The sequence below is a fragment of the Microtus ochrogaster genome, unplaced genomic scaffold, assembly GCF_000317375.1.
Source record: "Microtus ochrogaster isolate Prairie Vole_2 unplaced genomic scaffold, MicOch1.0 UNK15, whole genome shotgun sequence".
NCBI classification, from domain to species: domain Eukaryota; kingdom Metazoa; phylum Chordata; class Mammalia; order Rodentia; family Cricetidae; genus Microtus; species Microtus ochrogaster.
The window spans coordinates 2,200,410-2,212,060 of NW_004949113.1; the positions used below are offsets into that span (position 1 = coordinate 2,200,410).

Sequence of the window (11,651 nt, forward strand, 5' to 3'; positions counted from 1 at the left end):
GAGAGGAGAGAGAGGAGAGAGAGTGAGAGGGAGGGAGAAAGCGCATGTGTTTGTATGAACATACACTGTGCCATGGGAAGTGGTGTGGGGGTCACAGCACAACTTTCTAGGGTACAGTCTCTCATACATCTTGTTCCTGCCTCTGCTACTGCACTGCATACTCCAGGGTAGTTAGTCATGAGCCTTGTTTAGTTGGTATGTATGTCTCTCTGCATTTTCAGTTTATCTGTAGCTGTCAGTCTATAAGGCAAAGAAGGAAACCGAGGGAAATTACTACATTGTTGTTTCTGAAGTTCTGAAGATTATGGCCTAGCTGCTTTCTTTGTCTTTTGAGCCTTAATATGTTTGTTCTATTTGTAATGTCTGGGATTTTGTTATACGTAATGAGAACAAGGAATACCATTCCCATTTCACTCTCCCAACCACATCAATTTTAAAGTGTTTAATCACTTTTTGTCTTATAATAAATTGTTTGAGAACAGTTTGTATGAATATCTATAAATGCTGATACGGCAGTAATAAATAGCTTAGTATGACAGTTCTAATTTATTCATTAATTTGTTCAGATTTTGGTAGGTCCCAAAAGAGTCCAAGGCCTTCAAGTAGGAAGCACTGAGCTTGTTCAATGACTTTTCCGAGGAGAGATGTGGGTAAACTACTACTCACCATAGACAGGGCCCTAAGCAATGAGCACTGCATCTGTGTTCAACTTGGTGAGCCAGTGACTTTACTGTACTTACAGGAGCAAGGTGCTGGGTAGTTATGGGAAGACCGGTGAGCGCAGTAGCTGCATCACCAGAATACCCCACCCCAGCATGAATGACGATGTCACAGTTGCATAGTTGGAGTGACTCTTCTGACCCCCACTTCAGTTCGCCTTCTACCCTCTGTACTTGGGCATCTTCACAAGCCACATGCATCTGACCAGAATTAGATATGCTGGGGCACGGGGGAGGGTAGCTAATCGGAAGAGGGCTGGGATTTCAGGTGAGGGTGTAATGCCCCTCCCCATCTCTTGTGTGTAGTCACACATGCTCTGATTAAGATAGCAACTGCCATGCTGTACCCTGAGGATGGGGTCCTGCAGCAGAGCCACACGCTCAGCCAATCATTCTGAAATTTGACATGATGTAAACACTTGGAGGGCTTTTAAACATTATTTATTTATTACCATCCTCCCCCAACTGAAGAGTGAAAACTGGCATTCCTAGCATGTTCCTAGCTGCTGCTATTTGGAGACTATAATAGAGGAATACTGACTTGATGACAGTTTGTTGATTTTCAATGATGTGAGCTCTGTGTAAAACAAATACAGATGTGCGGGAAGTAAAGTACACTGGACTTGAGAGCGTCAGTTCCACCAGAAACAGGCATGATCTACGCAAGGATGAAAATCCACTCTTGTTGGAACACTTGTATAGAACGTTGTATTTTTAATGGAATGAGTCATTTTCAGTTATATGTAGCCTCTGAGAGGCCAAAGGAGTGGGACACTGAGGGAAATAGCACTCATTTTATTACAGAGAATATAGCCCAGAATGAGAGCTACAGTGATCGGTAATTCTGTGAACATAAAGTAATGCCGATTTTATTGGATCCTAGAAAGTGCATATTTGAGTGACTATGCCAAATTGCATTCTGTAATAGGTATATGACACACAAAATTCTGGTGTCTGGTGTAAGGCTCAGAATTGACATCCAAATTTCATTCTGTAATAGGTATATGACACACAAAATTCTGGTGTCTGGTGTAAGGCTCAGAATTGACATCCAAATTTCATTCTGTAATAGGTATATGACACACAAAATTCTGGTGTCTGGTGTAAGGCTCAGAAATGACATCCGAAGAGCCCGTTCCATTGATCTGAGTAATGTCCAGCTTGGCAGTGACTGCACGAGGCTCACCCCCAAGTTCACCATTCTTTCTGGAGTTCATGAACGGAAATAAAATTGCTCCTTTCAGTGGTAGAATCTAAGTCAAGGATAACCTCGAAACAGTTTTCAGGGGTGATTAGTATAAAAAATAAAATTAAAACAATGTCTTTCTTTCTCTCTAGCTCTGTTGGTTTAGCAAAAGCAGCCTTAGAAGCAATTAATGGATTTAACCTCTTTGGAAACCAGGTAAAAAAAAATTAATTGATTAATTGCATGTTCATGTAATTTTACTGTCTGTTATCAAAGTCATTTCCTTAAAATTTATGACTATCTGAAATGTATGTGGCCGCCCATGCTCGAGCAGCTTTGCTTTGAAATAATTTGCCAATTAAGGTTTAACTTTCATTTGATGGTAGTGGTATTTTTTTTGTTTGTTTTTACATCCTGACTGCAGTTCCCCATTCCCCTCCTATCCACTCCTCCTCCCTTTTTCTTCAAAAAAGGGCAGCCTCCCACCCCCATCAACATCAACCAGTCATGGCATATCAAATTGCAGTGAGACCAGACACCTCCTCTCCTGTTAAGGCTGGACAAGGCAATCTGTTGGGAGAAAAGGGTCCCAAAGCAGGGAACAGTCAGAGACAGCCCCTGCACCCACTGTTAGGAGTCCCATAAGACCAAGTTACACAATTGTAGCATACATGCAGAGGGTCCAGATCAGCCCCATGCTGGCTCCCTGGTTGTTGGTTCAGTCTCTGTGAGGCCCTGTGAGTCCAGTTTAGTTGATTCTGTGAGTTTTATTGTGATGTCCTTGACCCCAGGGGCAGTGGGCTCTGCTAAAGTGATCAGAAAAGGAAGCCTGATAAGGAAGTTAACAAATTGGGCTGAACCAAGACTCCTCTTGAGTTTCTCAAGGCTTCCTGGATTAAAGCAGAAGCATTTAGTATAACAGCAATTTGGAAAGGTCAGACCTGCCTAGGCTGCCAAGGAGAAAATGAGTCAGGCTGAGTGTCCGGGTTGTAGTGATTGGCTTGGTTTTGGTCACGGTGTACCTCCCTTTGAAGAACCTGAGGCCATGATGCTGTTTCCCAGCGCCCCTCTTCTCCAGGCATGTCCACACTGTCTCTGTGACTGCTGTCCCTGCCTGATTAGCAAAGCTGAACTCTTCCTGAAACCTGCCTAACCAGGCATTTTGAGTCTTAGCTATAAATGTTCTGCCAATATTACTTCTGAATGTGGTTTTCAATCTTGTGTGCACATTAGAAACATTGCAGGAATTCAAAAAGCAGTCATGGCAGCTAGGCTCCCTCCTGACCTGGTATAAAAGAAGCTATAGCCGCCCTAGAGTTTTAATGCTCAGGAATTCTAAACTGCAGTCAAGAACATGGCTGTTTTTTAACATAACACATAGTTAAGTGTTACTAAATGGACTATTCATTTGTTATTGCAGGTAGAAATAGAAGCAAATTAGGTCTTTTTCCTTTAGCCACACAAGTAGTAATGGGAACAGATACAGAAAAAAGACAGTCATAAAAGCCTGTCAGGTGAGACAAAACCTAAAAGCAGCCAATTGACGTACCAAAGTGTACATGAAAAAGTGAAAAATGAAACAGAAACTATCAGATCAACAGTATTCAGCAGTCTCAGAAGTGTGTGTTCTGGTCATGAGGCTGGAGGGTAGAGGACAGCCCTTCATGCTGCTAAAGCTCGTGTCCATGGTGATGGTCAAGTTCAGTCATCTGTGTCTCTATTAGAACAAGCAATGGCAGATACTAACTTTAACAGAAAGATTGAGCTGTTAGTTGTAAGGAGGCTCTGGGTAGGGTCAACAGAGCTACAGAGCTGTGGTTTTAGGGAGCAGAGGCTAAAAAATCAATCTGGGGACTGGAGAGATGGCTCAGTGGTTAAGAGCTCTGCCAGGTTCTACTCCTTGCACCCATATGACAGCTCACAACCAACTGTAACTCCAGTTCTAGGGCATTTGACAACCCGTCTGGTCTCTGTGGGCAGCAGGCATACACATGAGGCACAAGCATACATACAAGCAAAACACTAATACACATAAAATAAATATCAAGTGGCCAGAGTTAAGAGGGTCTCTCAAGTAATTCCCATAACACGTCTTTTCCTGTTGTTGTGTTTATTTGTGGGAGGCAAGAGCCTGACAAATGCAGCTAGGTCAGAATCTGTAATTGGTGATGACAGATTGCTCATGTTCTGCAGATTCAAAACATCTGCATCCCTTTGAAATGTGCGGGTGATAATTCTGTGAGGGCTTTCCTCAGTGACGTGAAAGACTTGCTTCTAACTCTTGTATAGTTTGAGTTTTGTTTCCTCCCCTCCTGGAAATATGGGCCATGATGCCTATAGTGTGATAGATATCCCCCCCCCCCGTGATAGATATTTTTAAACAAATGTAGAGTTCACTGATACTCCATCTCAGTGTTAGGAGGTGTCACCTCATGAGATTATTTTTCCTTAGGCATGTGTCTTCAAGACTGGCAGATAAAAACTGGGACCACAACAAATTCTTGATGAGTTTAAATAACTAAGTTACTTATTTGTGACCAGAAAATAGTAGTTTACTGTTTATTTTATCACATAATAGAGAGATTTACCAAATTTGCTTTTTTGTTTGAAATTATCCTTTCATAGATTATATATTTTAAAGGTCCTATTCCAGACAGACAGTTATTGGCCTACAGATTCGTTAGCTCCTATTGTTTCGTGTGTTCACAGACCCCTAACCCATTTACTTCCTTCTGTCTACTTGCTGCTGCTTCTGCCAGAATTCAGGCTCTGGCTTTGATCCTCGGTTCTCCCCCTGACCCAGGGACTTAGTGCCAGTTTCCCACCCAAGCCAGCTGTGGGGTTCTCATATAATCAACAATAATTGCAACTGGGTCAGTTGTGTGTTCTGGAGCAGTGTTCAAATTCATTATTGCTTACGTCACAGTGAATATGTTGTACTCTGATGGGAGCAGCTACTAGCAATGCTTTCTAAAGCCAGTAGGAACGTAGGGAGCCCAGGACTGTTCAGCTGCAGTACAGCTATTGAGGGGGCCTCACTCATCCTTTATCAAGTCATTACCAGAGTTAGAGACTTGTTGAAGATGGTGCTCTGAATGAGGAATCATTCTGTTTTACAAGATAATGCTCACAGAGAACATAAGTTAACAGGAAGCATATATAGCTAGTGAGTTTGACACTTGGATTTCCTGGCTGGTCCTCCTAGGCTAGAAATTTCAGTCAGGTGATTGAGTCCAGGCTTTACAGTTTCAGAGTGTGTGAGTCTTTGGTGTTAGGTAGAATTGGGATGAGATTTAGAATGTGGTTTTAAAACAACTTAAAATGTATGATGTCTGGTTTTTCTCATTTATTTTTTGAGTATTTTTTTTGTAATGGAAGCAGTCTTTCTAGTATCCTTTATTTGTTTTAAAAATATTCATCTTCCCATTAGCGTTATGTTCATTTATCCTGTGTTGTTGACTATGAAATGCACTAATGTCTAAATGGCAAAATTTTTCTTAAATGCTGCAGATCAATTGGCATTTTTTATATATGTCTTTTTATTCAAATTTCTTGTTCTTCAAAAATTTTTTTAAGTGTAGGGAAATTATATAGCCCAATTGTTTATTAAATGGGTTTCTGTGGCAGACTGGATTTTCTCTCTTTGCTCTGTTGAGCCTGAGTTTATCATCTTCAGTTGGAGGGCTAGCCCTAGCCACAAGTGGCTTTTCATGAAGCCAGCCATGAGAAGTATGAAGAGAAGTTGCTAGTGTTGTTACTTGTGATTCTCCTATCATCACTTTGTACTGTAACATATTTTTATACATAATTCTGGATTGTTACCTAAACTTGTTTAGTTTGATAATATAATCAAAATTATTTAGGTTTTCACAAGTCAGATTTATTTATCAAAGTTATTTCTTGATTTATCTCATAGTAGCTAAACTGTTTCTTCATTTAAATGAATGTATTTATTAGACAACTTATAAGATCAAAACATGATTTATAAGAAAAGAGGAAAATATTAAAATAATATCTAATGATTATATGATTGTTTTGAGAAATTCAGGAAATATTGAAAGTATACAAAAAGAAAATAAAGGGCTAGAGAGATGTCTAAGGAGCACTGGGTGTTCTTCCAGAGGACTCAAGTCCAATTCCCAACAGCCACATAGATGCTCACACTGTCTGTAACTCCAGTTCCAGGAGATCTGATGCCCTCTCCTGGCTTTCATGGGCATCAGGCAGTCATGTGATACACAAACATGAATGCAGGCAAAGCATCTATTTATATGTAAAGCATAATAATAATAATAATATTTTATTTAATCTTTAATAATCTCTTACAGAGTTACATTCAGTGATAAAAAGTTTTTGAAATGTCTTTTCTCACAGAAAGACTATCACATGGTTTATAATTCTCTGAAATGTGTTTCTGTTTCGATTTCCAGGGCTGTTCTTGGTCAGTTATATTTGTGGATCTCGACGCTCACAATCGCAACAGGCAGACATTGTGCTCACTGCTACCCCGAGAATCACGGTCTCATGTAAGATGATGTGCTGCAGACTAGAATGAGTTCTCCTTTACAGTTCTTGTGCTGTTATCTACCTGTCACAAGCGCACACTACAGTGCTGAGTTCATGCAGGATAAGGAGATGCAGTGGAGACGTGTCTCCTCTAGCCTCTGATGCTGGGCAGGAAGTGAACAGTTAGGCAGACCTGTCCAGTCCTTTGAGTCTTTTGTTAGACCACAGAAAAATAGACATTGTGTTTCTGTTTTTAACAATTGAATCGTTTTTTAATAATGGGATATAAAAAATTTGTTTTCAGCATGGCACAGTGGCAGACCACGTTTGACTCTTTGTCTGATGAACATCTGTATGCTTCTTGTACCAACTGTATATTTTCCCAGGGATTGTTTATGGTTTTTGCCTTCAAAAACTACACCAAGTAGAATAGTTAACTGTTTTTTATGAGTAATGCCAGATTGTAATGAATACAAAACCAATAAAGAAGTATTATCTGTTTATTTAATGATGTTCTATCCATTTAGCCTACCATTTAAATAGTCTTTGGCAACATTCTGATACATTTCCACATATTTTAGTGAACATAATTTTTGCCTTAAAAATTATGTTAGTGGTTTTTATGGGCAAGCATGTTTCCATTCAATAAACAAATTTCTGTAATATGAATCTAATTGCTTCTGTAATGTAAATTCTAATGGCTATTGATTTACTCAGTTGTTGGGCCTTTTGTTAGTTTTCTCCTTTTCGCTATTGTAGGCAAATTTCTGTACTAACTAAGTTGTGGTAATAAGTATTACATTTTTTACATTCTGTTTAGTTTTAAGTTTTAAGTTACAGCCTAACATTGAAGCTGGAAAATTCCTTTTGTTAATGGATAAAGTGTTATCTGTTCTATCAGGCTTACAGAAACACATCATAGAAACTTCTGTCTGTCTTAAGGTAGCTGTCACTTGATAAGGGTTTTGACTTTGATATGATTCTTCTTGTACCGTGTTGGTCACGTCACCACAGACACTCACAGTCTCTTTATTTCTTATCTGCCTATCTATTTATTTGTTTTTAAAACAGTAGTCTCTTTGTCTTAATGTCCCCAGAACACAGACGCTGCCCTGCTCCCATGCATCAGTTACCCTGCCTTTGCCTTGGACGATGAAGTTCTCTTCAGCCAGACACTTGATAAAGTGGTCAGAAAATTAAAAGGAAAATATGGATTTAAACGTTTCTTGAGAGACGGGTACAGAACATCACTAGAAGATCCCAACAGACGCTATTACAAACCAGCTGAAATTAAGGTACCACAAACTAGGCCATGCTAGCACATGCAAATGGTGGAAAGCACAGATCCAGGAGACTGACTTCTTGATTTAAGATCCTGCTCCATAATAAATAAGCATTGTTTATTGCTAAAAATAATATCACTTATACCATGAGCTTTTCTGGGGGTTGGATGATTTTATGTATGGATGCTTAGAATTGGGCTTGATCCATAGTAACTGCTCAAACAGTATTAATGCTTTTCACCACATGGGCCACATGGATTCACTGGTTAAATAATTCTTTTAGCATTTTCTATCTTTTGCCTATTTCTCTTACATGGTTTTATTTCTCTCTGTGATCTGCTTTTATGTTATTAAGCCAATGATCTCATTAAAGCTATTACTGTGAGCCAGGCATTGTGTTTTGTGTTTAATACCAGCACTTAGGGGGCAGGGGCAGGCAATCTCTGTGAGTTTTAGATCAATCTGGTCTACATAGCAGGTTCCAGGCCAGCTAGGGCTGCACAGAGAGACACTCTCACAAAACAAAACAGCTTGTACTCCTCCACCCACTCCTCCACCTGCGGGTTAGGGGAAGCCACAGCCTGAGTGCGTGCCATCCCAAATCCAGGATCCCTATGCTGACTCAGCTTTGTAACTGCTTGCACTTCTTGCCATTTCTGCTGTGTGATCCTATAGAAAAGCCCCTATTAAAAAGCAAACCAACCTTGGACACCGGCTCTCAGTTCTTTGCCTTATTCCTGCTGCTTACCCCTTGTTTCTCTGTGGCAGCCTCCACTGCATCTTCCCCTTCATCAGTGCTTGCCCTCTGTGTCTTACCTCATAGAAAGGTCATCACTCTTTCTTGAGGCATTACATATGGAGAAATATTACATAGATACGGACATATACACATATATTTCTTTGTGTATGTACATCTTGGTTGTTTTTTTTTTTTTACTCATTTTCTTGGGAAGCCCACTGAGCATTTTCTTCACTGATAGGACATATGACTCTGTTCCTCATCTTCCCCACTTCTACCTTCCCTCCCTTTTGCTTCTCCCAACTTAATTTTTCCTTTGGCATAAACACATTAATGCCTATAACCAAAGATACAAACTAAACCTCCCTGAGTGCTTATTCTTGTCCATTTCCTGTCTTCTGTCTATAACCGTCACCCTGAAAAGCGTGATTTGTGTTTTGTGTGTAGACCTAATGTATTAGTTATGCTACTAGGTTACAGAACTGGAGACAGAAACAATTTATGTGGTAAAAGAGTAATTCTGGCTCCTAGTCCAAGGGATACAGTCCACCAAGGCAGGAAGGCTTGTCTCATTGCTCTGGCAATGTGAACTATGTACTTCTTGAGCAGTCGAGCTAGAAGCAAAGCCTCTGAATTATAACTCCCAAAGCCTACCTTCAGTGCCTTGCCCTGTTGGCTGTCAGTCCAGCCTTACCTCTAAAAGTTCTCACAAGCTTTCAAAACAGTGGCCCTGACTTGGGACACTGTGATTGCCTCCTCCTAGCTTTTGGCTGATTTCACGCAGTTTCAGTGGCTGGGTCAGAGTGATTATTGCTTCTCTCACCTTGTTTTCCTGAACATCTTGGTGTCTGTATTTATTAACTCTTTTGGAGTATTCCGGTTGCTATGGCCACGTCTTCCCCTCCATCCCTACTCCCCTTGTCAGTTTCTGTCTTCTACTTCTGTGATCCACTGTCGTTGTGCTTTTCTTCCTACCAAGCTCTCACTGCTATTGTTGCTAATGATGTACTCTATCCCTGACTCATAGTGTGCCTAGGGTGCCCTGCGCACATGGGCACCTGCTGCTTAGACACACATCTTCACTTAGGTGGTCTATAGGCTGCCTCCATTGAGCTCTGTTCCTCTCCTAGGCCCATATCTGAGTCACTCTAGGCTTCTTCACGCCACTTAACCACATTTTAAAAAAATTAATCATTTTACTGACTGGGCGTGTCTGTGCACACATGCATGTGCGCATGTGTATGAGTATGCTACAGTGAGCATATGGAGATCAGAGAACAGCGTCCACCATGTGGACTCTGGGGATGGAAGTAAGGCCCTTGGGCTTGACAGCAAGTGTCATCTCTCCCGCTGAACCATCTCGCTAGCCCCAACCATTTAACCAATTTTATCATTCACAAAATGTGACTGAGTTAGCCTCTTTAGAAATCCCAATATTTCCCCCTTCTTCAGTCTTACTCCTTGACTTAAGCCAGCAGTTCATAACCTTGAACACTTTTGTTACCAAACAAGACTGAACAGGATATCCCAGCACTCGGGAGGCAGAGGCAGGCGGATCTCTGTGAGTTTGAGACCAGCCTGGTCTACAGAGCTAGTTCCAGGACAGGCTCCAAAGCCGCAGAGAAACCCTGTCTCGAAAAAAAAAAAATTTTGTTGTTGTTGTTGCTTGAGTTGGCATCAGATTAGTGGAGGCTGAGAATGATGCAAACTAGCCCGTGTTGCTCATGAGCTATTTGCCCGAAATGTCCTTAGTACTAAAGTTGAGACAGCAGTTCTGGGTATCATCTTTTCTCTTTGACTTGCTCTTATGGCTTTGAGTTGATTTCCATATTTCTTGTTCCTCCACTCCTAAGTACTGCCAGCTGCCCAGCCTGGAAATAAATGTAACAAAGACTTTGACCCTTCTCAGTGTTCATAACTACCTCCAGGGCTGGAGAGATGGCTCAGAGGTTAAGAGCATTGTCTGCTCTTCCAAAGGTCCTGAGTTCAATTCCTAGCAACCACATGATGGCTCACAACCATCTGTAATGGGGTCTGGTGCCCTCTTCTGGCCTGCAGGCATACACAGAGACAGAATATTGTATTCATAACTACCTCCAAATCAGCCTGTCTTTGAGCAGTGTGAGTCCTGATTTGACTTCCTGCCCATCTGCTGGGCTTCCACTTTTACTGCTTATGCCTTTGTATTCTAGAATTAATGAATCGTGATTGCTTCTTTAACATGTCTTATGATTCTGCAAGTCGGTAGTTTCTGCTGTTTGCTCTGTGCATTACATTTTAGCTGCTTTCTTGCCATCTAACTCTTCTCGGCACTCAAGACAGACCCAGATGTTTTTCAGGCTATGTTGCTAATGTATGTGTATGGTCAGTGTATACTGAACTGTGCTTATTTATTCATTTGCCAGTCTTCCCACTATGCTGTGCGCCTCTGCAGGCATAGTGTCTAACTTTTGTCTCCAGGGCTCTATCTAATTCAGCTGTTTTCAGCCTGTGGGTCATGACCCCTTTGGGGGTTGCATATCAGATATCCCTCATATAAGATATTTACATTACAATTAATAACAGTAGCAAAATTGCAGTTATGAAGTAGCAATGAAATAATTTCATAGTTGGGGTCACCCCAGCATGAAGAACTGTATTACAGGGTCATGGAATTAGGAAGGTTGAGAAACACCGTCTAATGCTAGCTGTTAGTAAGTAGTTAGTATATGTTTATTTAATGACTCTTCTTTAGTGAGTTCAACAAATGAACTTTTGAATAAGAGTTCCGAGAAAATTTTAAAGAATGGTTGTTCTCAACTTGAATTTATTGCTATAAATAAGTTTCTTACATATAACTTAAAATGGGTTGCTCTGGTTTGCTAAAGGAAATCTTAATGTTTTATTTTCTCTTTTAGCTCTTTGATGGTATTGAATGTGAATTTCCCATATTTTTTCTTTACATGATGATTGATGGTAAGTGACCTTTATCCTGAAGTTTAAGATGTAGAATACACGTGTCTTTTTTTTTAATTTATTTATTTATTAAAGATTTCTGTCTCTTCCCCACCACCGCCTCCCATTTCCTCCCTCCCCCAATTAAGTCGCCCCCCCTCCTCAGCCTGAAGAGCAATCAGGATTTCCTGCCCTGTGGGAAGTCCAAGGAACCCCCACCTCCATCCAGGTCTAGTAAGTTGAGCATCCAAACTGCCTAGGCTCCCACAAAGCCAGTACGTGCA

The 11,651-nt window shown here is 40.8% G+C and overlaps 1 protein-coding gene across 4 annotated transcripts in view; it reads left to right on the plus strand.

Moving 5' to 3' along the window:
* Positions 1 to 11,651, plus strand: part of Phkb (phosphorylase kinase regulatory subunit beta) — a 199,180-nt gene that overhangs the window by 100,164 nt on the left and 87,365 nt on the right. For all 4 annotated transcript variants that reach the window (XM_005367021.1, XM_005367020.1, XM_013353722.2 and 1 more), the window contains 4 exons: positions 2,058 to 2,121; positions 6,336 to 6,431; positions 7,509 to 7,706; positions 11,331 to 11,388. In XM_005367021.1, the coding sequence (XP_005367078.1) occupies positions 2,058 to 2,121; positions 6,336 to 6,431; positions 7,509 to 7,706; positions 11,331 to 11,388 (416 nt within the window). The remainder of the gene's footprint in view (positions 1 to 2,057; positions 2,122 to 6,335; positions 6,432 to 7,508; positions 7,707 to 11,330; positions 11,389 to 11,651) is intronic.